This window comes from Hyperoodon ampullatus, assembly GCF_949752795.1.
Source record: "Hyperoodon ampullatus genome assembly, chromosome: 2".
Lineage (NCBI taxonomy): Eukaryota > Metazoa > Chordata > Mammalia > Artiodactyla > Ziphiidae > Hyperoodon > Hyperoodon ampullatus.
In genome coordinates, this window is record NC_136915.1 from 15,879,015 (window position 1) to 15,906,345 (window position 27,331).

At 50.5% G+C, this 27,331-nt stretch overlaps 1 protein-coding gene across 2 annotated transcripts in view; it reads right to left on the reverse strand.

Annotated features, from left to right (window-relative positions):
* CAPZB (capping actin protein of muscle Z-line subunit beta) overlaps positions 1-26,961 on the reverse strand; it is a 138,627-nt gene extending 111,666 nt beyond the window's left edge. For both annotated transcript variants that reach the window (XM_079698373.1, XM_079698372.1), the window contains exon 1: positions 26,884-26,961. In XM_079698373.1, the coding sequence (XP_079554499.1) occupies positions 26,884-26,886 (3 nt within the window). In that variant the 5' untranslated portion in view covers positions 26,887-26,961. The remainder of the gene's footprint in view (positions 1-26,883) is intronic.
* Between the last annotated feature and the right edge of the window lie 370 nt (positions 26,962-27,331).

Consider the following 27,331-nt stretch of genomic DNA (forward strand, 5'->3'; position numbering starts at 1 on the left):
AGCCACTCCCATCCAGGCACCACTGCGCTGTACAGAAAGGCACACTACAACTCCCAGGCCCAGCCTGTCTTTCAGTATCAGCCCATCTGACCATATGACATCCTCAAACAGACTGTACTTCACGTGAGCTGCCCCTGTGGTCTACCTGGGAAGGGAGGATGCAGCCGTCTGACTGCTCTATGATTCTTGTTCAGGCCACAGGAATCCAAAGCCCAGCACAAGACCGCTAGCATTTTAAAGGGAGAAGAAACAGGGATGCTTAGTCTCGACCACGACTTCAGCAAGAGGTGCCACCGCACAGGTCATCTCTGTCCCTCCAGGTCACAAGATGGTAAGGGGCACCATTAAGGGTCATTATAGACACCTTAGGGCACTCGAGGATTTTCATCCAGGAAATGGAATAATGACCAGCATTCCAGACTATTAACCAGAGATTAGCTCAATGGGTGGGGGGAGGCGAGAGGGGAGGCCTTAAAGGGTTACATTTAACCCCAGAAAGGCAGGAAGTTCCAGCAAATAGGCTGTCATTCTATCCAAGTCTTGTTTGAACTAAAGCACAGCAGGAAAATAAAGCAAACCAAAGGGGAATTACAGCCATTCACAAAGGAAGGGGCCTTGGGATTAATGGACTCCTTAATTTCGAATTTCCTGAGGTTTACGGCTAATAAGGCCCTTTAGACATACTGTAACGTGATCAAATTTCAGCTCAGTTCACGGAACAGCCAAAGGTGGAAGACAGCACAGGAACCACCACTGGGCCCCAGAGACTGCAGACAAGGCTCACAGCACTTGCTTCCAGCCTTGATTCACACTAATTAGGCACCTCTAATTCCCCAAACAATGGCTCAGGGGGCGGCTGTGTAATCCACCGTATACACCTGGGGAGCTCTGTTCTTACAATACTTACTGATAACTCCCTAACTTGGGTCAAGCATATACACACATAAGGCTCGAAGGTGGGGAGAAACAACATTGAATGCAACTAGCAAGCACATATGTGGACAAAAACATCCAAACTTGTTAACCTACAAATGAAAAATAAGCTACTATTTATTGCTTATTAAATTAAAAATCAAGGGAGAAAAACACCCAAGGTTGACAAGGAAGCAATAAAATGACAGTCGTACTGCTGGTGGCCTTATGACTTGGCATGACACTTTCTGGAAAACAATTTGGCTGTATTAATCAAGAGTTGTGAAAAGTGTTCATACTTTGACAGGATAATGTTACTCCTGGGAGTCCATCCTACAAAAGAATCCAAATACAAAGAAAACTGCATCAAGGACCACAGTCACGGTAACACTGTTTATAATGCAAAACCCTGGAAGTGACCTAAAGGTGGAGTATCAGGGAAGTTACTGCTGTGTCTACCTTCTCTTCTCTAAGGAGTACTGGGCAGCCACTAAGGAATCATGGTTATGAAGACTTCCTAGTAATGTGGAAAAAGGCAAAAGAAATATTAATTTTTTTAATAGACTTACTATAGATGTTTTAGGTTCACAGCAAAATTTAGCAAAAGGTAGAGTTCCCATGTAGCTCTCCTCTGACTCGGGCATAACCTCCCCCATTAATCAACACCCCCCACCACTCTGAGTGGTACCTGGATTATAACTGATGAACCTACACGGACAACACCATTATCACCCAAAGCCCACAGTTTACATTACTTGGTTCCAAGTTCATTCTTGGTTACAGTCTATGGGTTTGGACAAATGTACAGTGACATGTATCCACCCTACAGAGTATCATACAGATTAGTTTCACTGTCCTAAAAATCCTCTGTGCTCTGCCTAGTCCTCTCTCTCCTTCTCCCCTAACCTTTGGCAACCACTGATCTTTTTCACTTTCTCCATTGTTTTGTCTTTTCCAGAATGTCATACAGTTGGAATCACACAGTATGTAGCCTTTTCAGACTGGCTGCTTTCACTTAGTGATATGCATTGAAGGTTCCTCCATGTCTCTTCACAGCTTGGTAACTCATTTCTTTCTAGTGCTAAATAATATTCCATTGTCTACATGGACCACAGTCTGTTTATCCATTCAACCTGGTCAAGGACATCTTGGTTGCTTCCAAGTTCTGGCAGTGCAGAGTTTTCGGACGTATAGAGTTGTAGTTTTGGACGTGCAGTCTTGCGGAGTGTAAAGCTGCTTTATAAACATCCGTGTGCAAGATTTTTGCATGGACATAAGTTTTCAACTCCTTTGGGTAAATACCAAGGGGCACAAATGCTGGATTACATGCTTAGTTAACAGTATGTTTAGCTTTGTGAGACACCATCAAGCTGTCTTCTAAGTGGCTGCACCGCCACTTGGCATCCCCGCCGGCAGCGAATGCAAGCTCCTGTTGCTCACGTCCTCGCCAGCATTTGGTGGTATCAGTGTTCTGGATTGTGGTCATTCTAACAGGTGTGTGGTGGTATCTCAGTGTTTGGTCATATTTTGAAAAAGGAAGATAAAAAAATATATGTAGCCTATGACTATTAACTAGTCAAAAATCACATGTTTATGCAAAAAGAAAGGACTTATAAAAAATTTTTAAAAAACCGTTACAAGTGATTTTTCCTTCTATGATCCAAACTTCCCCCAATGAAGCTTATTAAGTTGAACCATATGAAATTGCCAATGGTCATCCACTTCTGGCCTACAAAAATGGCAATTTCATATGGTTCAATCTAATAGTTTTATAATTAAAAGAATTTTTAATAACTTCAGATATTCATAGCATTTATGTTTATTCTATACCACCACCCACTCTTTAATATAAAGAAACATTTCCACGCACGTGGGCAAATGAGCTGATTGGTCTAAAAGCCAACCTTTAGAATTTTATAATCCAAAAAAGTAAAGAAATCCTTCTAAAAGGACATGAAATAGCTGATAGAAAAAAAAACACCTAAGAAGTTTTCACCATATTTAAGCCCAATTCTGAAAGATGCAGGCAGGTTCTCTACCCACTACCATGATGGTACTTCTATGCTATAAATTCAAACGGTTTGCAGAAAGCCTTCGCCGGGTCAGGAAAGTCAGGATGTAAAGTCAAACACTGGAGCGATTCTCTGTAGGAGGGTGTGATGGGGGGAAAGTTCTGTCCCTCCTGGATTTCCCCTCTCGCTTCTGCCTGCCCTTCCACAGGCCTCCTTCATCTTCAACCAGGACCCACTTCTCCAGGCCAGCTGCTTAGAGGATGTTTACTTCCCTTTTCTGACCTCAGGACAAGGCTGATTTTATTCAGCAAAGTACCCTGATTCCTTGTGCCCAGAAAACAGGATCTGAAGGACAGGAAGTCACTCTGTGAAAGAGGCAGACTGAATATCCGTCTATAGAGATGGGACTTTTTTTTTTTTTTTACAGTATAAGCACATGTGTAGAAAATATCTAGACAAATATGTATATCAAACTCTTAGCAATATCTCTGGGGGTGGAATTAAGGAGTGCTTTCACTTTGCAAGTTACACATTTCTACGTTGTTCAAATAGAATAAGCATTGCTTTTGTAGTCAGAAAACCACTAAGGAAGTAAGCGAGAAAGGGAGATCTGCTTTGACTGACCTCTTTTTTAAACTTCCTACCACTCCTCGCTCAGCTTCTCAGCCCCTACTACACAGTTCCCACATGGTAGAATTTCTTTATCCAAAAAAAGGGAAAAAAGGGGTTGGAGAAACAAACACCTCATACCGGAGACCGCCACGGCTGGGCACCGTGCTAGGTGCTTCCCCGGCACCATTTGCCCTTCTGCTGAGCTGGAGCATCCAGCCCCTTTGGAACAGCTATGAGAGAAGCCCAACTGGGCAGCCAAGGACTCCAGCCAAAGATGCACTAACTGACACAGGGTACTAGCCTTGAGGAACCAACCCAGCTAGCTCTGGGGAAGGGCACCGGAAGCTGGGTTAATTGGGTATCTCATTACTCTTCCAAACAATGCCATGAGGCAGGTCCCCGAGGTCCACGTCCCTATATCAAGGATGGAAAAGGAACAATCAGAATGAAGCGTCACGAAGGCACAGCTCCTCTTACTCGCTGCTGGGCTCCCAGCACCCAGAACAGTATGTGGCTCATGGGAGTCTCCAGAAGTACCTGCTGGTGGATGTGGGAGTGAAGCCACCCAGCCTCAGAGAGGTGGAGTGATTTGCACAAGGTCGCCCAGCCAGTAAGGAGGTGGTAGGCAGAGTCAACGTCAGGCTCCAAATCCATGAGCCCTTCTGTGGGCCTCCCTTGCTTGGTGGCACTTGGGAGCAAGAGAATGTTTCAGGTCCAAGCTCTACCTCTTCCCCTCTCTCCCAGGCCACCGCCACTGCCTGCAGCTCCTGGCAGGAGCCAAGCTTTGCCCAGCCTAGGCATCCAGAGGGCATTCCAGCAGAAGCGTGTTCAAAGCAGGCCTTTCATGGATATGCATAGAACAGAATACGAGCCTTGCCAGGTGAGCTGGCCTCTACCCACGCCACCTGCTCACCTCACTCCTAAGCCCCCGACTTAAGCATAACTGTAAAAGTCTATTAAAAAAAACCACACCTGATTTAATTATTACTTAAAACAAGAATTGTAAATGTTTAAGGAAACAGATCTCTTTTTAAAACAGCCATTGCATAAACAAAGATTTAATTGAAAATGAGCTCAGAATGAGGCAGACCCGAGTGGGAATCTGAACTCAACAGTTAACTGGCAACGTAACAACAGATAAACTACTGAACCTCACCGAGCCTCAATGTCTTCATCTATGAAACTAGGATAACACCTACTTTCAATGGGACCAAATGAAGATTAAATCATTACGTTTAAATGAGATCACGCATTTACTTAGTGTCCTGGATACGATTCCTGGAACACAGGGGTGTTCAATAAATAAACGCTATTGCTATTAAAGACAAGACCATAAAAACGACTGCACGAGAAAGGACTTCAAAAAGCCCATCTTGCCCAATACTCTCATTACAGATGAGGACACTGAGATCCAAGGAGCGTAAGTAACTTGGACAACTTCTGATTATCCAATACAGCACTTACCATGGGCCTTATGAATAGTGGGCACCCAGTAAACATACTGCATAAATAATACCCCATATGAAAGAACATATTCACCTAATCTGCTTAAAAATCACTTAAAACAGGTCCAGTGTAAGGGTATTTATTCCCTATGGTTTCTATCTGGAATCATTTTTTTTCTTTCTTTTTTTTTTTTTTGGCCGCACAGTGCAGCATGTGGGATCTCAGTTCCCAGACCAGGGACTGAACCCGTGCCCCCTGCAGTGGAAGCTCAGAGTTTTAACTACTGGACCACCAGGGAAGTCCCTAGAATAATTTTTCTAATGAAAGAAAATTTCTCAATGGGAGTCAACATTCATCTGGACCCACACTGTCCAATACAGTAGCCACATGTGATTACTGACGTTTAAGCTACTGAAGTAAAACTAAATATTCAGTTCCTCAATCGCACTACACATATTTCAAGGGCTCAAGAGACACATGTGGCTAGTAATTACAGGATAGCACACAGACAGAGGGCATTTCCAGCATCATGGAAAGTTCTAGTGGACAGTACAGCCACAGGAGAAGACATCCTTAAGTAATGTAGCCTTTATTTACTTAAGCGGTGGATTGGTTTCCTCAATCCTACTGTCTGCTAACAGCACTACCAGAAGAAAAGAGGGTAAAGACCTCAATAGCCTTCCTTAGCCTTCTTTTTTTAATCCAGATCTGCATATTCTATCAAGCCTAATTTCCCTTTAAAAGTTCAAAACAGTACATCCTTGGGGGGGCAGGGGGATATTGGGGTCTAGAAGGCAATGGGGACTGGGGACAGGTAGAAGTATGACCTTTAACAAAATGTGCTCTGAGCAAACGCAGAATCTGCACCACTGTCCTCCACATCAGTAAACTGAACGTTCTCCAAAACAGGTCAGCAACCTACCCACCCAGCCTCACCCACACAGAAGGGCCGTAAAAGGGCGGGTATGCACCTCTGCTAAGAATCTGTGGTTTTGCAACAGGATGTGATTGGTGCATAAGCTAATTTCCTTTACAATTCTGATGCCAAAATACTCACGTGACCCCATCTAAGCCCAGCACAGCCTCACACTTGCCCTCCTCCATGATCCACGGAGCCAGAAGCCCTATTAGATGGAACAAGGCCCGGAGAGCAAAGCTCTCTGCGGCCATGCCCACCTCCATCACCTTCTCCGAGGTCCCAGAAGGCTGGCACACCCTCCAGGAGCCAGGAAGACCACCTGGCACCCTTAGTTCCTAGGATGCTAGGACACAAGACCAAATTAGAGACTGGCTATGATCTTCTCATATGATGTTGAGGCCCTTTCAAAAAAACACAGGGTGCCAGAAGCATTTTTATAATATTTCATCCTTCATGTAAAGAAGGGGGGGGAGAAACAGAATTTATTTGTATCTGTTTGTTATAGCTAAAGAAATGACGACAGAAAAGAAAATGTCTACACAGAAACTCACCAGTGAAGATCTATAGCAATATTATTTGTAACATCCAAAATCTGGAAGCAACCCCAAATGTCCATCAACTGGTGAATGGACAAACCGTGGTATACCCATGCCATGGAATACTACAGAGTCCCATACGGCACTAAAAAGGAACAAAATAGCAATACATGCAACAACATGGACGAATCTCCAAAAAACCCATGCTAAGTGAAATCGGTCAAGCACAAAAATCTATGTACTGTGATTCTATTTCTATGAACTTACAGAAAAGGCAGAACCACAGTGACAAAGCAGATCAGTGGCTGCCTAGGGAAGGGGTGAGGGAAGAGGGGAGGGAGTACAAAGGGGCACGAGAGAACTAGGTGGGGTGAGGGAAGTATTCTACAACTTGACTGTGGTGGAGGTTACAGGATTACTACCAAAACTCATTAAACTGTCCTCTTAAAACTGGGGAGTTTCAGTGTATGTAAATAATGCCTTAATAAATAAAACAAAGAGAGACCCTAGAAATATTAACAGTGGTTACCCAGGGCTTAAGGATTTAGGGAGGGAGGGGCAAGCTGGAGGAGACTGGGCAAATGAGGACAAGGACAGGAGGGAGATTTTTCATTACACAGTCCTTTATGCACATATTTTCACTTCTGAAAGTTGTGACTGTATTGCCTTTTCCACAACTGAGTTACAATTCTTTCAAAGGCAAACGCAGAGGAGGGCTTCGTGCACGGGCTCAGCGGGGCCAGTGTGGTCCAATGGCCGGTTCCTGTGGGTGGGTTCCAGGCATGAAAGGCTTCAAGGGGGTGGGGGTGGGGATGATGAAAAGTCTGATCCAACCAGAGTTGCAGGTAGAAGACCAGCCCTGTCCTCTAGGCCCCGAAGCCAGCACTCCGGGGCCTCCTGTCACATGTTAGCAAAACAATAGCTACCATTTACTGAGCACTTCCTATATCCCAGATGCTACTACTCATTTGGCATATAGCACTTCATTAATTATGATGAATCAACAACACGGATGGAGCCCTCACTGCGTGCCACGTACGACAGCGGGCATTTTACCTGCTTTATTTAACTACCTCAAATAGACTCTGGGTTGAGGAACCAGTCCCAGAGAGTTAAATGAAGCCCCGAGCTATGTAGCTGAAAGTGGAGGAGAATTTAAACCCAGGCGGCCTGGCTCCAGAAGCCAAGCTTTACATCTCTGTCCAAGAACAACTCTGTTCTTGGGACAGAGGCAACACTAACTTCTACACCCATGCAGGCTGTGGCTGGGGAGGGAACCCACATCAGACACCACCTGCATCTGTGCGCCTGGCCTTCTCTGCAGCACAAGAGCCCTGCCAGGAGGGTCTTGCGTTCTCACATCAGAGAGGAGGAGCCAGAAGGATGGAGAGAGTCACGATGCTGCCGGGCTCCAAAACCCTTCCTCCGTCAAGCTGCTTCCTTGGCTAACAAGCAGTGAGAGCTGAAACCCAAATAAAAGTAAGAAGCATGTTTGAAGACAAAATGTTCCCGAGCTCCAAAATTTTTAAAGTCTCTATTTCTTCGAGCAAATGAATCACACGTCCAGGTCAGAGTCCTGAGCTGCTGTCGGAGAAGCTAGGAACCACGGAGGTACCACTTGAACAGCACCCTGCAACTACTCTTCAGGGTGGAGAGAGCCGATACTCATCAGCCCAATGTGAGGAAAATGAGGCCAGGAGGCAGGAGGGGATTCGTTCAACATCGCACAGCAGGTCAGGGGCCCAGATGTGGCCTGCATTCAGGGTTCCAGACCCCTGGAGCAACTGCTCTTCCTGCCCCTCCAGCATTTTCCAGAGTGTGGTATGCAGATCACCAGGGTTCGAGAGAGGTGTTAGAAGGGACATGGACGAATGCAATTTAGTGGTTACCTAATTTTTAAAAATTTATTTATTTATGGCTGCGTTCGGGCCTTCACTGTCACACGTGGGCTTTCTCTAGTTGTGGTGAGCAGGGGCTACTCTTTGTTGCGGTGCGTGGGCTTCTCATTGCGGTGGCTTCACTTTGTTGTGGAGCTGGGCTCTAGGCGCGCGGGCTCAGTGGTTGTGGTTCGAAGGCTCTAGACCGCAGGCTCAGTAATTGTGGCGCACGGGCTTAGTTGCTCCGTGGCATGTGGGATCTTCCTGGACCATGGCTCGAACCCGTGTCCCCTGCACTGGCAGGTGGATTCTTAACCACTGCGCCACCAGGGAAGTCCTAGTGGTTACCTATTTTTAATATGCATAGAAAAAATATAACTAGCACATCAAACGTGTGATTTTACAGATGTTTTCTGCTTAGAGTAGATTGAGGCGTTAGGCACAAGAAAATTTAAAGAAAAACATTAAATAAATAATAATAAACTGTGCTGGTAGATGGCCAAGTAGGGGAACATGTCCTACCCCATCCTGGGCTCACTCTGGCCGCAGGCTAAAGCAAGAAAGAATAAAAGGAAAGGATGAAACGAAAGAAGGGAGAATGGAGGAAGCCAGGGGAACAACAGAGGTGTGGAGTCCCGCCTTGGTCCCCGCGGGTGACTCAGCTCTTGCACAGGGACTGAGTGCCCCGCAGCTCAGGACATCAAAGTGCCTTGCTCCCCGCTCCCACCCCCGCCAAGCTGACCCAGCCTACACTACCGTCTTCCCACCCCAAACACGCTAAGGTCCAAACGCCACACATGAGCCCAGTCAGGGGGAGTAAATGTCCTGAGTCCTAAGTAGTCCCCACTCCAAGACTACTGTCAAGGTGACCTCCCTCTGTTCCCTATACTTGAGCCAGCTGTCAGTGTTTAACCCATTTCCTTGCCTCAGTGACTCTCCTTTCTCTTTTACTGCACGCTTCTTTCAAAATTCCAGGGCAGGGGGGGCCAAAAGCCCCCCTCAAAGCCTCCCAGCTCACAAGACCCCTAATTACCAAGGCTGCCTTGGTTTAAAGGGCAATTTGGGTTCACGCGTTTCCACACCAACATCAGATGCCGGGAAGTATAGCCGGAAAACACTGCAGGGCAGCCGGGCTCTGCAGAGCTGTGCCTGTCCCACCCCTGTGGGTCCTAAGAATGGGACGCTCATCTAAAATTGCCAGGGACACAAAGGGCCTTATCATCAAGCTGTAGTTGGACCCCCTCCAGGAGACAGGAGCACACGCGTTTTAAGACAGGAAAAAACTGATTCACAAACACTCAAGCCTTCTTAGACTTTGAGAAAGACTCACTGGTTTACTAGAAAACTAGGTATCAAATACTCATAAGGATTATACTTTCCTCCACACTACCCTCCTACAACCCCCCCCCCCAAAATTTGTGGAAGAACGCTATTAAAATCTTATTTTTAAAGCAGCCTCACTGTAACTACCTCTACTTCACGAGGTATGTACAACATGGGCCACAAACCAGGCCTGGTGGGCACCTGGTGTGAACAGCCGATTCTCTTCATTTGCGTATTCCGTTCTGCAAATTTGTCCGCTTGCTAAGATGTACGTGTAACCCCCAGATCAATACTCAGGGCACTTGCACGGTCATCCAGACACGCGCAGAGTGGTGAAGAATCTGGGTTGCCGGACGTGCGCGACCCAGCTGAGTGTGAATGAGGCGATCTCTGCCTTCCTGTTTCAGCTCTCGAGCTGTAAACAGAGCCCTTCTCACAGTCTATTTAGTGCCACATTTTTCACCTTGTTGTTGATTCTGCTGTTTAAAAACGGCCCCCAGGGCTTCCCTGGTGGCGCAGTGGTCGAGAGTCCACCTGCCGATGCAGGGGACATGGGTTCGTGCCCTGGTCCGGGAGGATCCCACGTGCCGCGGAGCGGCTGGGCCCGTGAGCCATGGCCGCTGAGCCTGCGCGTCCGGAGCCTGTGCTCCGCAATGGGAGAGGCCACAACAGTGAGAGGCCCGCGTACCGCAAAAAAAAAAAAAAAAACGGCCCCCAGCGCAGTGATGCCCAGCGTCCCAAGCAGCAGAGGGCTGCGATGCACTTACGGAGAAAACACGTGCTGGACAAGCTGCGTTCAGACTTGAGTTACAGAGCTGTCGGCCATGGCTGATGAATCAACAATATGTATGAAGTAAGGTGTCCTTAAGCAGAAACACACATAAAACAATGTCTTTTTTTTCCCTCATGTTTCACATTAGATCCTCAGATCTTACTCATCTTAGAGCTGAAAATTCACATACTTTTACCAACCCCTCCCTAATTTCCTGACCCATGGCAACCAATTTTCTACTCTGTTTCTATGAGTTTGACGTTTTTTTAAAGATTCCACATATAAGTGATACTATGCGGTATTTGTCTTTTCCGGTTATGTATTAATCAGATGATAAAAATGTTGTCACCAGAGCATCCCAGGAACCTTACCATGTTCCCCTAGGAATAATGGTTCAGGATTTGCTAACTCAGTGTTCGTGGTGACTTTACAGAATGACAACCCAGAGCAACAAGAACAGACTGTATACACACAGGCAGGGAGAGCAGGTTCACACCTCCAGATACAAGCTACAGGAGCAGTCATAACAATCAATAATCAATAAGAGTAGGAAAAAGAACAAAAAGTGCTGCACAAAGACCCTCAGAACAGTACAACATACAGAGAAAAATCAGAAACGTCTGCTTGTCCAACTTCAGGGGAATGGTAAGTAACAGTATCGACCAGTTGATGTATTAGTCATTTAAAATGTTCTCGAAGGGTTTATAACAAGAAAATTCTTGTGAAAAAAACCAGGATATAAAAATAGCATAGACAATATGAACTCAATCACATGAAAAACGTTTAAACTATATAGACACAAAGCTGCTAAAGCAATATACCAAAAAGTAAACAGTACCTGCTGGCAGGGTAAGATTATGGGCAAATTTTTTTTCTTCTTTCTATATTTTCCAACTTTTCTATAATGAACACATTACTCATTTATTTATTTACTGGCCGCGCCATGCGGCTTACGGGACCTTAGTTCCCCGACCAGGGACTGAACCCGGGCCCAAGGCAGTGAAAGCACCAAGTCCTAACCACTGGGCCGCCAGGGAAGTAAGTCCCCGAATACATTACTTCTATAACAAAGAGAAAACACTGCAAACTTGCTTTTAATAACGTCAGATTCCAAAGGGATCCCTTACATCAGGGAACGAGGTCAGGAAGCTTCCCCGGGTCCCTGCCACTGGTGCTCACGCCCAACTAGTATGCCACACACCTCCTCCCCTAGGCTGTGAGCAGCTTGAGGCAGGGACTGCCTTTTCTTCAGTCCAGTGTCGCAGGACCTGGCACAGAGCATGGCACACAAGAGACACTCAGCAAATAATGACAAAGAAAGGTGGCAGGGGGGGACAGGGGACGGGGACGGGCAGTGAACTGACAGCAAATAATACCCAAGGAAAGAAAGCCAACTGCTGGGCTGCCTGGGTAAAGGCTGTGTTGTCAGTCTGGTCGGGCCATGGAGAGGGTGCTGAAATGGACAAGGGCAAAATCGAAATCGGAGCCTCCATCCTGGCGTGGGACTTCCTTTGCGAGGTGGCCCTGTCTCCCTGCCCAGTCACATCAAGCTCTCCCACTCTTTTGGCTCCCACAAGTTTAAATTACTGTTGGTTGCCCTGAACATGACGTCTGCGTCTGGCACATGCTGTTCTCTCTACTGCCATGTCTATACCCGCCCCTTGTCCTCCTGGCAAAGGCGTCCTCTCATCTTGGCTCCAACAAAACACCTCTCCCTTGGGGTCCCTGCCTTGACTCTCCTCAGCCAGACCCCTTCTTCAAGGCACCAGCACACACCCCTTACAGCCATCATCTTCCCTTCCCCAGGTTCTTCTGAGGCCCAGAGACAGGAACGAGCCAGACACTGGGGGTCACCAGACGGTCTCACGTGGTCCACAGATGAGCATCTTTTATCATCAACAGTTAGCTAAGTTTATTTCAATGTGTACTTTCTACTCATGGCAATTAATACTGGTTTTCTGCTTGTGGTCATGACAAAGTTTCTCTCTTAGGACGTTTTTGCAGGAAAGCAAGGAGCTCTCTCTACTTGGTCAGAACAGTGAGCCAGACTGAAGAAGCGAAGTTTGCCAGGCAGGGAGAGTGGGGCCAGATCAGAGGGCCCTGGGGGACACCGGTGAGGTACAGGCTACAGCGCTTGTTAGAGCAAAGTGACGGGAAGAATGTGTGGAGAGAAAAACACTTGTTCTCTTTAGCCCCACAATCCCACTCCTGAGGAGTTATCTTAAGGAAGTGACTCAAAAGGAGGGGAGACAAATACATACAACACACGTACGTGTGTGTGTGTGTGCGTGCGTGCGTGTTTGTGTGTGTAGATAAAGATATAGACAGATATCCACTGCAAGGAACAGAGAGCACAGTAAAGGGCTTACAAATGGCTCACTTTTTGATCCTCACAACAACCCCAAGAGGTAGGTTTTCGGACGTGAACATTTTGCAGAGTCTGAGGACAGGAGAGACTGAGCAGCGTCCTGCACCACTCCGCACTCTCCCACACTGCCACACGGTGCTCCTATTTCACATCTGAACAGCTGCACCTCATCCCATTGAACAAACACACCGCCGTTTCAACCTACTGCTGAACAGCCACTTTCCTCAGCATTCTATCACTGCCATTCATGTCTCCTGTGTACATTGCAGGAACTCCCAAAAGGACCTGGGTTTGAATCTAGACCTGTCCCCAGATTTCTTTAACTCAGGGTATGGCTTTCTGCATTGGTCAACCCAGCCGCCATGATGCTCCCTCACCAGGTCATGCTGGAAAGCGTGGTCTCTCTAATGCGTTACTGGAGAAGCACGTTCAAAGATGAGTTTTCAGGGAATTCCCTGATGGTCCAGCGGTTAGGACTCTGTGCTTTCACTGCTGAGGGCCTGGGTTCAATCCCTGGTCGGGGAACTAAGATCCCACAAGCCTCGAAGTGTGGCAAAAAAATAAAATAAAATAAAATAAAATAAAAATGGGCCTGAGTTTATGTGGCGGAAAAGACAATGGCCTACTCCAGAGTGTGGCGTCCAGATTCTAGAGTGTTAGACAGAGGATCCTAGTCTCAGCTGCCTGGTGATTCGCTGTGGGATCCGGACAAACCACAAGCCCCGTGTGAGTGGTGAAATGCCATGACACAGCAGAGGTGAAGGGCAAAGGCTATAACGTCAGAGCAGCTGGGTTCAAGTCCTGGCTCTGCCACTTACTAGCAATCTTTGTAAAATCTTCAAATTTACATAAAGTCCTAAATTCGTAAGACCTCATTCTTAGGAGAATTCTGGAAACTAAACAGGATAATGCATGTAAAGTGCTAAGTAAAGTATGTAGTAACAGATGTACTGCCACCCTTTCCTTATTGACTTGGAGGGCCTGCTGAATGCTTCAGCTGATTTGGAATCTAGCTGTACTTGTTCCAATACGCAGCCCATCACCTGAGGCTTAGAGATCATTTTTTTTTCCCTTTCCTTAGAGACTCTGGCATGTAATGGAATTCAACTCACAGAATTTTAGCGGTTAATCCAATGCCACACAAGGATGCTGGAGTAAGACTGAAGCCTCACAGAGCACTCTGAGCTCACCACACAAAGGTCCAACACTATTTATATGTCCATGTTCTGCCAATTAGGCACATGATGGGAGGGCCCTTCCTTGGGGACCACAGCAACCAGTTCTTGTCTGTTATCTCAAGAAATGCTTCCTCGACAATCAATATGTACCAAACAGATCCCACGGAATCAAAATAAAAGCAGGATCTGGGGGAAAATTCCCACGATGCTTTTGTGTGCTCTCCATCTGGAATTCAGCAAGCTCAGAAACCACAGTCCATCATATGCAAATGTTGAATCATTATGTCGTACACTTGAAACTAATACAGTGTTGTCAATTATACTTCAATTAAAAAAAAAAAAGGAGGGCTTCCCTGGTGGCGCAGTAGTTGAGAGTCTGCCTGCCGATGCAGGGGACACAGGTTCGTGCCCCGGTCTGGGAAGATCCCACATGCCGTGGAGCGGCTGGGCCCGTGAGCCATGGCCGCTGAGCCTGGGTGTCCGGAGCCTGTGCTCCGCAACGGGAGAGGCCACAACAGTGGGAGGCCCGCGTACCACAAAAAAAAAAAAAAAAAAAAAAAGAAACCCATAGTCCATCAACACAAAAGCCCTATAAAGCCAGCTTTATGGGAGGCAAAAGGACAAGAGAATTCTAGCTAGCAGTTAGATAAATGCCTCTGGAGAAGGTTATTTAAAGGAAAGAACGAAGAAATCGAGGTAGTTAAGAAATTGGGAAGATTGGACCTATTTCCCAGGAACATCACCTAGTGCCAAACGAGATGACAAGTAATAGAGGCTGCCCTGACCCAAGGACGTGGAGACCCTGCCCATCTTGTGGACAGATGCTGACACCCACAGCCCGGCACTCTAACCTCTCTGAGGACAGGAACCTTGTTCAGTACCTCTGTATGGTTTTACCTCTTCGGGTTGGAATAATCACTTACCCACTAGTTATCTAGGAGAGCAGCAACCACTGCCTCACTGCTCATTTCCGGCCCCAGCTGCAGTGTGACACAGCCAGGGCATGGAGCTGGTCCCGAGTTCGAATGCTAGCTTGCTCACCGACAGCTACATTATTTCAGAGTCCGTCTGGATGTGCACAGAGCAGAGGAGGTGGTGCAGGGAGGAATAAAGACTATAACAGTGCCCGAGGCCTCAAAAGCAATTCCACACCTGACGTGGGTTAGAAGTTTCTATGCGGAACATGAGGCTTCCTTGTAAACGAAGAACTGCAACGACTGCGTGCTTACTCTCCCGCATCTTCAGATGGGCTCCAAGGCACCTAAGCCAAACTAGGAGCAGTCACCTAACAGTCTGCTTTGAGTGGCAAAGAATTTAAAAAGTACTAAAGGACATTCGCTAGATGTTCAGAGGAAAGTACTCCTACTTTCCTCTATACATGAAAATGCACCCTTGGACCAGCCTCCAGGGTGTACTGAGGGCTGGATTTTGGAATCAGAAGGATCGAGTTTAAAGGCCACCCTGCCCCTTACTAGCAGTGTGATCCTCTACAAGATTCACTTTAACCTCTTAGCCCTCCATTTTCACAACTGCAAAATGGGGGCATGACCAGGGCAATGAGAAAGATGACATGAGACGGCACTTGTAAGGTTCAGCACAGACAGGCTGATGCCATGCAAGTCCCCCTGCGTGATAAACCCTCTACGCCAACGTGCAGACGCCTGCTCTGTGTACAGGAGCGGCCCAAGAGCGAGCCCCTGGGAAGCTGGTGGTCAGGGCCTCTCCTTAGTGTCATCATGACACCCGCATTTGATTTACAGTATTCCTTAATACAGGGGTTTTTAGTCAATCCAATTCTCTTCCCTATGGAATGGCGTTAATTTGCAAAACAAATGATGAGATTCCTGTAGATAATAAGGCGCCATCATATGAGGCCTGAGCTACAGCATTTCATGGGTATTACTCTTATTTAATCCTCTGTGAAGAGGAGGATATTACATCCATTTCACTGATGAGGAAGTTGAGGCTCAGAGAGATGAAGTAGGTAGTTCAAGCTCACACAGTCCCTAAGCAGCCAGATCCAGGGGTCTCCTCCACTATACTATACCAGGCTGCCTTCCAACAATCGTTTCTTCCCCCACTGTATCCTGCCTCTTTCTTATACCCCTAAACCCCAACACTCTACATACCTTAAAATCAAACACCTGTTCTTAAAAATAAAACATGAAACCCCTGAGGCAGTGAACTCTGGCGGGTCTGTAGCAGTTCACAAACGCAACCCTGGTTAGCAGCGGCTGAGAGCCCCTGGGAAAACACGCCACCTTCAGAAAAGGAGAAAATGGATCAGAACACGCAGGGCAGGTGCGGGGGAGAGCGGGGATGAGGCTCACTGATGAGCACCCTTCCCTGCTCCCCTCAGAGGCGCTGCGCACCGTATGGAACTGGCACTCCAGGGTTGGCCACTCATGCCAAGAAAGAAAAAAAACTTAAGCCATTTTCCAGAAGAGTGACTTTTATTGTAACCCAGAACAAAAGCACCATTTCAAGCAACCTGCTCATGGAGAGGCAGGTGCGTGCTCTGCAAGGCCTGTACTAACAGGGTGTGTTTCCAGTGAGCTCTAGGAGAGACAATGCCTCCTCTGGGAGACGGACACAGACGCGCAGTCCCAACTCCTTCCAACACAAAGCAGAGGGAGTTTGCACATTTCAAGTCTCTTTCGGCTCTAATAACATGCCAAGAGTCCATGTTGCTGATAATAACACAGTACTGTTAATAAAAGTAGTTAACGTCCTCCTGTGTCTGGCTTTACATGTATTAACTCATTTAATCCTACTTAAGTCCATCAGAAATAGATCCTCTTATTCCCACCACTTCACTGTGAGACAAGGAAACTGAGGCAGAGAGTGAAGGAAGCTCCAAGGCTGCAGGTTCGGACCGCGACCCAGGCGGTCAGGCTCCAAAACCTGCCTTTCACTGTCCTGGACTCTAGAATCAAGACTTCCTTCAACTCCAAGGACGGCCAGGTGTGTGACTTCGGGCCAAGGGCTCAGCGTCTGCCACGTGGCGGAGCTGCAGTGAGTGCCGGCGCAGCGAGGGTCCCCGTTCCCGCTAGGCCCTGGTCCTGCCACCGCCGGACCCTCCAACAGCTTCAGCACCAGGAGTGGCCCGGCCAGCGGGAGAGCACCGACCCAGCCCCGGGTCAGACCCCACACTCAGCTCCTTCACTCCTGTTACGCCCACATCAAGTGACACAGACCTCCTAGGAGCCCAACACTGATGTCCTGAGAAGCCAGGTGTAGCCAAGGGCTCATGTCCCAAAGGCGATCTGGACATTTGCTAGAAACCTTCACTCCAGAATCGCCCTGCCCTAGAGTTTGGTCTGTATTAGGCTGAACCACATGAAATGCTGATATTCAGCCATTTTTGACCAAGGAAAACAGCAAGTTCGTGTGGTTCAACCCAGTGTGGGGGAGGGCACTCACCTTCAGCAAGGACCTACTAGACCTTCATCAATTCAACACCACGGAGCCACGGCCCACAGGCCAGGAACAGTGGAACACAGCGACAGTACTCACAGCTCTGAGCAGGGGACGCAGCATCTGTCTTCCCTCCGAGGACGAGAGACAGAACGTATCAGGCATCGTGAGTAACCAGCTCACGCTGCTCAAGGTCATATGACTATTCAAACGGCCAGTATGGTCCTTCCCCTCAGCTTCCTGGGCAACCTGACACTGTCTGTGGTGCCCAGGCTGGGACAGGCTTCACAGGAAAAAGTCCAGGACACCCTGTATGGTCTCGTTAATGAGGGGCTGTCACAATGACTAGGATGTATGCCAAGAACAACAGTGCTGCCCAGAAAGCCAAGGTGCATCCCTACGGTTTAGCAGGTATCTTTCTAGAAACAGACCAAAGGTTCCAGCTGCTTCCCTTTTCAACAAGCTGAACCAAAAAACCCTCCGAACTTCTAACCTACACCCAGACTTCTTCAGCCTCCGTGGCTGGACCTATAGGTGAACCTCTTGACCTCAGTTTCCTCATCTGTAAAATAAGCATCCTGGTGGGTCCATGCGTGAGAGGAACAGGACAGCAGAGTTCAACAGGCATGAGTGGACGGACCTGGATCAGAATGCTGACTCTGCCACTAACTAGCCAGGGCCCTCAGGCAAGCTACTAAACCTTTCTGAGCTTCAGTTTCCTTATCTGCAGGAAACAGACCTCACAGAGCTGGGGTTGAGAGAATCAGAGAGTGACTGTGCATCCAACAGGAACACAGGCAGAAGGGAGGTGGTACTGTACAGAGTCCAGGAGAGAGACCCGATAACCTAAGGGAGGAAGACTGCTGTCTCAGGGCACCTCCAATTCCTGTTCCTCAAGACCAAGTCCGAGGGCTTCCCTGGTGGTGCAGTGGTTAAGAATCCGCCTGCCAATGCAGGGGACATGGATTCGAGCCCTGGTCCAGGAAGATCCCACATGCCGCAGAGCAACTAAGCCCGTGCGCCACAACTACTGAGCCTGTGCTCTAGAGGCCACAAGCCACAACTACTGAGCCCGTCTGAAGCCCGCACACCTAGAGCCCGTGCTCCACAACAAGGGAAGCCACTGCAATGACAAGCCTGCACACCGCAACGAAGAGTAGCCCCTGCTCGCCACAACTAGAGAATACCTGCGCGCAGCAACGAAGACCCAACGCAGCCAAAGATAAATAAATAAAACATACACATTTAGTAAAAAATAAATGATGTTTGTGCTTAAAAAAAAAAAAAAAAAAAAAGACCAAGTCAGAGGCCTCAAATCCCAGGACTACCAGGGCTCCACACCCCCTGTGGCTGAAAGAGATTTCGAGACAGGAGCTGTCTGGAAGAGGAAACAGAAGAAAGCAAGGACAGTACACATCAGAAACTCTCACAGAAGAACTTCCCTGGTGGTCCAGCAGTTAAGACTCTGCACTTCTAATGCTGGGGACGTGGGTTCAATCCCTGGTCAGGGAACTAAGATTCCACATGCCACAGAGCAGCTAGGCCCATGAGCCATGGCCGCTGAGCCTGCACGTCCGGAGCCTGTGCTCCGCAATGGAAGAGGCCACAACAGTGAGAGGCCCACGTACCGCAAAAAAAAAAAAACCAAAAAACAAAGCCACAGGTGAGACAGAGACAAATTCAAGAGCAGGTCTTTCAGTGGCCACAGCACCATAAATCACTTTTCACCAGGAGTGTGCGGTGGATAAAGCACTCCTCCTCTCAGTTTCTGAGCATAAAACTGCATGCAGGGGCTTCCCTGGTGGCGCAGTGGTTGAGAGTCTGCCTGCCGATGCAGGGGACATGGGTTCGTGCCCCGGTCCGGGAAGATCCCACATGCCGCGGAGCGGCTGGGCCTGTGAGCCATGGCCGCTGAGCCTGCGCGTCCGGAGCCTGTGCTCTGCACGGGGAGAGGCCACAGCAGTGAGAGGCCCGCGTAACGCAAAAAAACCCAAAAAACAAAAAACAAAAAACAAAAAAAAAAACTGCATGCAGGAAGCCCATCCATGTGAACTCAGACATACCCCTTCAGGGCCAAAGCCTCAGAATGAAGAAGCCTCAAGAAGCAGCATGACATGTGAGCAAGCCAGACCTGAACTGTCTGTCTGCCTCTCAGGGCTGCAAATGACAAGGGAAGAGGGCACTTGGTGGGAGGCTGCTCGTCACTGACCCCAGCAGAAAGAGTATGTGCAAAACCATCTTTACATAACCCTAACATTTTAAACTAAAGATAGTTCACTTGGTAACCGTAATAAGTCCTCTGCCCAAATCTCATGGAAACTTTTGAGGCAATAAGCCCAAATCCCACTAAATAACCACAATTCTAACTCAGAAGGGTCCTGCTGAGTTCAGTGCTAGAAGAGGAAGCTTCGCGGAGCAGTTTAGCAGTGGGTGGAGAAGTTAGGGGTCTGAGCCAGTGGAAACGACCGCTTGCAATCTGCAGTGTGGTAAGAGCTTCGCGGCCAGAAAGCACTGGGCTGGAAGCCCTTCAGGTCGCCAGCCGTGGGCCAGGGAGTCTGCCTCTCGGGGTCTCAGCAGAGCTGGGGGCCACTACCACTTGCATCCAGGCTGCCTGGGAGGTTAAATACAACACCATCTATCAACCATCCACGTTAATAAAATAATCACTCCTGCTGCACCGACAAAGTACCAGGCGCTGTCTACACTTGCCACATGCAAACTCACTCAATCCTCACAATAAACCCCCTGGGGCAGGTGGGTGTGAACGCCAGGGTCGCTACATTAGAAGAAATAGGACTACCAGACTGGAAATGTATCGCTAGAAAGTTGCAGACGAAGGCTCCTCTCACAGGTGTCCAGAGCGGTCCGAAAGCCGCGGGGCGGGAACAGGAGGAAGCCGGGAGAAGGGACGTGTTGCTGCCCCTGCATTGATGCCCAAGTCGGGCAGAATCTCAGACCTGCCTGCTGCCATTTGTCTCCTCCATTTAACCTGAAGACCTGTGTTCTCATAGGTCTGACTGCTGCGTGAGCGTCCACGGAATGAATGACCTGATGGAACAAACGTGAGCGGCAGAGGCTCCCAGCGTCCAGAGCTCGGGCTCCGGAGGCAGGCGGGCCTGCGTGACGAGGGCGACGTGAAGGCGGCGCAAGCTGAGCGGGACTCGGGGACACCCGCCCATGCGGGAGGGCTGGGTGGCTGGGTCACTGGGCTAACCAGACTGAAATCCCCGTTCGGGCATTAGTAGCATATCAAGGCTTTGCAGGCACCACTATCTGGGATTTAAACTGCCCAAAAATAGTTGCTGGGTCAATGATAAAGCATCCTCTCCAAATGCCTGAACAGGGCAGCTCTGGGGGCAGAAGCTTCCCCCTCAGCCCAGAGGCGGTAAATCACAATGGCTGGCTCTGCCTTCCTATCTTTATCTTTCTCACCCACCCCTTCCTGTCCATCCCCACTGCGGCCAGGACCCTTAGAACCTCGCAGGCTTAGCGCCTGTGAATGCCTCCCTCCAGGGCCCTCCCAGCTGCACAGCACCGCCAGATGACTCTTCCTAAAATACCACAACTCTGCCAGCCTCCTCAAATTTCTACCTGCCCTGTCAAAAATCTAACTGGCTCCACACTGTCCCAGATCAAATGCAAACTCTCTAGCTTAGCAACTCAGGCGCTCCACAACTCCCTCCTGAGACTGAGGCTCCCTCACTGGCCATCCACTCTGCGATGGTCCCCAAACTCACAAGGCTGACCATCACCCCGACCTCTGCTCTTGTTCCAGGCCCCTGCACCCACCCCATCCTCTCCGCCGGGGCAAGGTCTCCCCGGGGCAAGGTCTCCCCGGGTTCACACCCAGCCCCCACCAAGGCTGCCTGCAGGCTGGAGTGGTCAGCAGGGCAGGGCTCTGTGGAGGCGGTGCACTGCAGGCGAGCCTGCAGGGATGGGACGAGTGGCCCTTCTGAAGGCTCTCCCTTCCCTCCTCCCTCCCCGCTGCACTTCATTTTCTGGATGCACCTTGCCTCCCCTTCCAGATTAGAGGACAGGGATTATGGCTTCTCTTTGTGTCCTTACTCTGTGGTATGCAGAGTGAGACAAATGATAACCCTGGCTACCACTTACTGTGCGCCAAGCGCTGGGTTAAGCACATTACAATTTTCACTTCTTTCTCCCAGTATCCCTATAAAATGCCATCCTCACGTTACCCATCAAGAAACCGAGGCCAAGGGAGAATAAGATCCTCGCTGCGGGTCACACACTGAGTCGCAGAAACAGGACTCCAAGCCAGATCAGCCCAACCCCAAAGCCCATGTTCTGTGGCGCAGGCAGAAGACAGAAGTGCTCACCACTCACTCATCCAGCGTCTATGAGGTGCTTACCAAGCGCCAGGCGGCCCGCGCAAGGTGCTGGGTGTTTGGTGGGAACCCAACAGACAAGGTCCCTGCCCTCACGGAACTCACAGGCTCTGTCCCTCTTCTTCCAAGCCCGGAAGAGGGCAAGGACTCAGTTCATAAGGGGCGCCACCGGGCACAGGTGAGGCATCCAGAGCCTGAGATACAGCATCAGGCTCCAGCAACACGCGGTGTCCACAGCACAGGGAGCCTCGTCTTCTGTGGTGGAGGAGAGCCTCTGGCTCCATCAGGGACTTTCTTCATTCAAGACACAGCCCAAAGCCAAGAAAACTCCAAATACTCCTTCAGCAGGCAGTAAGCAGTGGAGAAAATGGGTCCACCTCTCAAGTCAGAAAACCCAGTTCCTCCACTTAGGAGCTACAGAGGGACTATCCACTTACCCTTTGAACCTCATCTGTAAAATGGTGATAATAATAGTCACTACATGTATAATTACGTGCCAGCCGCTGTTCAAAGCACTTGACAACTATTATCTCATTTAATCCTCATAACAGCCTTATGAGGAGGTACTGTTATTAGCCCAAGGCTGTCTGGCTCCTAAGTCCTAACTTCGCATGCCGGAGCTCGTGGCAGCGGGCAAGGCTCCACCTCCTCACACCAGAGCGCTGATCTCTGAAAGCCTTAGTTTGGAAATGGCATTAGTCTCGCTGGTCTTAACGTGGGTGATCTTGTACCCTTTGGACTTCCACACCCCACTCTCACTGACGGGATCTGCCTCCGGGAGAGATGGGACAAGAGCCTGCACTGTGAGCCCTACTTCTCACTGTTTCTGAGCCTCCGGCACAGGAGTCAGGGGGACCCAGAGCCAAGTCCCAGGCCCGCCCCTCACACCAGCCACTCAACCTTTCGAGCATCGATCATGGGGTGAGGTAGAACCTAAGTCCTACCTCAGGTTTCTGGATGACGGTAGATCCTCAGTCAATGGAAGCTACCCAGGTGAGAAGGGCAGGACTTCTGCGGCACAAACCTTCCCGGCTGGGAGAGCTTCTGGTCTGCAGGGGACAGACCACGTGTGCAGCGCCATTCACCTCGGTGGTGGCAGCCAAACAAGGGCAGGCGGGCTCCTCAAGGCCGAGCTGAAGCCGGGCACAAGCCCCAACTTTCTCTGAAGTCTCCTGCGTTATCTCATCCAAGTGTGCTTGCAGTTACATTAAACAAGGCTCTGCTTCCTTTAACTGTAGGTAAGAGTGACACGCCTCCCTGCCAGGCAACATAAGCTGTGAAGGCGTGGACCCTTGTTTGCCTTGTTTACCATGCTTCCTTGTCCTGAGCACATAGAGCAGCACAGAGAAGGCACTTCATAAATACACCCGTGAGCTTCAAGCGACTCCTCACACACCACTGTCTTTGCCTAATGCCAAGAGTTTCGCAGCCTGGGAAGCAGGAGTCTCAATGTTCAAAGTACCTGCCCAGCCACCATTTCCCTGTGCTGTCAGTCATCTGTCCTCTCCCCTCCCCCAAGGAATGTAAAAGAAGAACAGGACTTCTGAGTTATAAATAGGAATATCTGCTTTCAAACATACGATTTAGGGCTTCCCTGGTGGCTCAGTGGTTAAGAATCCTCCTGCCAATGCAGGGGACACAGGTTCGAGCCCTGGTCCAGGAAGATCCCACATCCTGCAACTAAGCCTGTGCGCCACAACTACTGAGCCTGTGCTCTAGAGCCCGCGAGCCACAACTACTGAGCCCGCATGCCACAACTACTGAAGTCCCTGCGCCTAGAGCCCGTGCTCCGCAACAAGAGAAGCCACCGCAATGAGAAGCCCATGCACCCCAACAAAGAGTAGCCCCTGCTTGCTGCGACTAGAGAAAAAGCCAGTGCGCAGCAAAAAAAGATGCAAAACAGCCAAAGCTAAAATAAATTTACTAAAACAAACAAACATATGATTTAGCATCTCTTTAATCTCAAGCTATGGATCGTTGGCTACTTTTTTCAAGCATTCCACCAAAGAGCAGCCAGTTGGGTTTAAATAAACAAGGCTGTATATACATGTGGGGTCTGAGTGGAGCTAGACCTACACCAGGAGGTCTACACCAGGAGACCAGCCAAGACACCAACTGTATTGTTCCACCTTGTAACAACATAACAGCCTTCTCCTATCATATCTTGTCAGGCCAAACCATCTGGGAGCTGGAGGGACAACTCATGAGGGGGGCCCAGCCCATCCCTGCATGCTACAGCCCCACCATCCAGCACCAGAATCATAACTCTAAATTAGGACAATAATTCCTAAATCAGATGCTAGAGCTGGGTAAGGAAAAGTGCTTTGAAACTATAAAGCACTTACAGATAGTGGGAGATCATTACCTGCTAAGAGAATGCAAGTAAATTCCACTTGCTTATGCATTCGTAACTGATGCCAACGGAAATCACGGAATTTTCTCCAAAGTCCAGTGCACTTTAGACTCTCAAACTGCTATTTGCCTCCATGGATAACTGAGATCTAGCTGGTTTCTCTACCATCAACCCTACTGAGAATAAAACCACAGTGGTTTTAATACATTTACCTATTACGCAACCCCACACCACCACGTCTGTCCTACTCCGACTGTCGACGCTGGTTTCTTAGTCAGAATATTCAAGTAGGGGATAAACTGAACAATAAGCAGTCAGAAATTACCTATAAGCCTAGGGGATACTGAGAACTAGCTTTTGAGAGAATGAGTATGAAATCCAAGTGGCTAAGTTCAAGACACACCCCAAGCTATTTCCTTCAGTGCCAGGTACTGTTCTAGGCCCCAGGGATACAGACAGGCAAAACAAAAGACAAAAACCTCTGCCCTCAAAGGGCTCACGTTAAATAAGCCTGCATCCCCAACAACGCATAAGCAGCCTGGGACGATGGAAAGGATGCAGTTTAGAGCCTATCAGATGTGCTCCCGTCAACTAAGCAACATCCTGAGAAAGTTCCTCCATGCCCTGAGCCTCAGCTTCTTCACCTGTAAAATGGTAATACACAGCATCCCTCAAAGGGTTCTGTGTGGATTAAGTAAGTGGAGCACAGAGCACAGTGTCTGGCATCTAGTAGCCACCCGCCCCCCACCAGCTCCTACTCCCCACAGAAAAGTTAGCCTTTTTCCTCCACCCCTTTCACAGTCCTTACAGATTATCCAGGTTAAGACCCAAATACAGGACTCCTGAGAAGCCTCATGTATCATCCTGTTCCTTCTGGGTCATTACAGGCATTTTCGCATCATGTCTGGAGACTCAGGCACTGAGGGCCAAGGCAAGATGCTCCCCCCACGTCCCCTGCCACTGCCAGAGATGCTGCCTTGAGCAGCCCCACCTGGCCATCCCAACCATCCTCCCCTGCTTTTGTCCTGACAGCAAACTTGCAAAACCTCACTCCAAGTCCTCACCCAAAACTGTCCTGGAGAAGTCCTTCCCCACCCAGGCCTGGGACTGCTATCGAAGAAGTCCGAGAACAATGGCCACGCTTTTCATCAACATACAGGAAGGCATGAGGAAAAAACTCAGCCACTCTGAATTAGTCACCCTAGTTCAGAAGCAACATCCCTTCCTTAAACAAGGCACCTAGAGCCCCAAAACTCTTTGGGGCCCCAAGTCCACATGCAAACATCTGCCAGCACCGGGCCAGAGGAGCAGGTAGCCACCCTTAATCTCAGTCCACTCTCCAAAGACGCCTTGGCCACGTGAGGCAGAAGCCCTCTGGTCCTTCCAACCTGGGTGCTGGGCCTGCCCTGCAGAAGGTTCCAAAGTGGAGGGAGGGCGGTCTCACTGGTCGGGGCCTAGGTGAAACCTCGGGCCAGTCAGAGCACCGCCAGAGCACCTGCCTTCATTACCAAAACAAACAGCACGACTGCAGCGAGCTCTCCCCCTCGGAGTCTGGCTCACCTGATCCGAGGCACCTCCATAATCAGCAGTTCCAACCCTCACGAGTTGACAGTTGAGGGGGAAAGGGAGGCTGCGCCTGCTGGGGTACATTGTGTCCGGGCCGTCTGTTGGCCTCGGGGCCCGGGGGCCTCCCAACGGCAGCGGCCTCACAAGGGCGACTGTGCGTTCATCCCCGTCCCGCGGCTCCCCCATCCTCATCCCTCGGCTCCCGCACACGCCCCGGCGCCGCGGGTCCCAGCAGGACGCTCCGCCAGCACCGCACCCCGCGGCACCCAGGCGGCGGCCGCGGGAAGCGCCCGCAGAGCGCCGCGCTGCCTTCCGGGCATACGGATGCCCGCCCTGCCCTCGCTCGCTCCCAGACGACCTCCTAGAAGGGGCACCGCTCCAACTTGAGAAGGCACAGCCTCGGGACCCCCATCCCCAGCCGGGCTGGGGAGCTGCTCTCACTTCCCAGGGGCGGCAAAGAAGGTTCGCCCTAGGTAGAGGGGAGGGGACCACCTGGGTCAGGGGCAGGGCAGGGAGCCGGGCCCCGGAGGGAGGGTAAAGCCCCGGACAAAGTGAGGCTGACGCAGGCTACGCCGAGAGTGGTGAGAAGTCCTGGGAAACGGACCAGGGAGTGGGGGGAAGGGAGTGACGTCCAGGCGGGGGCCAGGGGCGGAGGAGGGGGGTCCAGACTTAAGACCATGGAGAGAAGAAAAGATTCACGCTGAAGCCATGTAGAACAGGAGAACAAATGCGGGTTGAAGCCATGGATAAGGGGCTAACGAGGGGTCCGGACTGAGGTCATGGAGAAGGGGGGAGGTGGGGGACAGAGGCCTAGCCTGGACTCTGGGAGGAAGAAACGACGGCCTAGCCTGGGCCGTAGGGGCTGGGGCTGGGGACCTAGCCCGGGCCATGGGGAGGAGAAAGGGGGACTACGCCTGGGTCCCCGGAGGGGGTGCCTGGCCTGGACCACGGGTCCAGGAGGGTCTAGCCTGGGCTACGCGGGAGACTAGCCTGGCCCCAGAGGGGGAGTGTGGGAGCCCAGCTGGAGCCAAGGGCGGGGGTTGGGAACGGGAGGCAGGGTCCCTGCCCACCCAAGCTCCCGCTCCCTCCTGAGCGGTCAGGGATGGTGTCTACCTGGGCTCCGGGACCCCGCCCCTCCCCCACCCGGGGGAACCCACCCTTCGCGGGCCGGGGGTGGATGGGGGAAGGGGGACGCGAGCTCCGGCAGGGCCCCCGGACCTGGGGGAGGGGGACGTCGGGCCTTTACCATTGTGGCGGCGGCGGCGGCGGTCCCGGTCCCGGCGTCTGTGGCTCTCCCCCCCGCAGCAGGGCCCGGCGCTTCCACTTCCCCGGGTGCCCAGGAGTGAACATCCGGGTCAGCACCTCCCTCCTCCCGCGACGGGCCGCCGCCACCTTCCTTCCCCGCCCCGGCCCGGCCCGGGCCCGCCCCCTACGCAGCCGGCTCTCGGCCAATGAGCACGCAGGGCCGCAGCGATCGCCAAGTATGGAGCGCGGCACGGGGGGAGGAGCGCCGAACGGGGAAGTGAGGGGCGGGGACTGCGGGCGGAGCGGGGCGGGGCGCGGCGCGGCGGCCGCAGGATGGGTGGGCCGCCCCAGGGCTCGGGGCGCGGGGTCGGGATGAGGGTTGGAGGCAGGAGCCTGGGCCGGGGGAGTACCTGCTACCCGCAGCTAGACCCAACGCCCGGCCCTGTGGG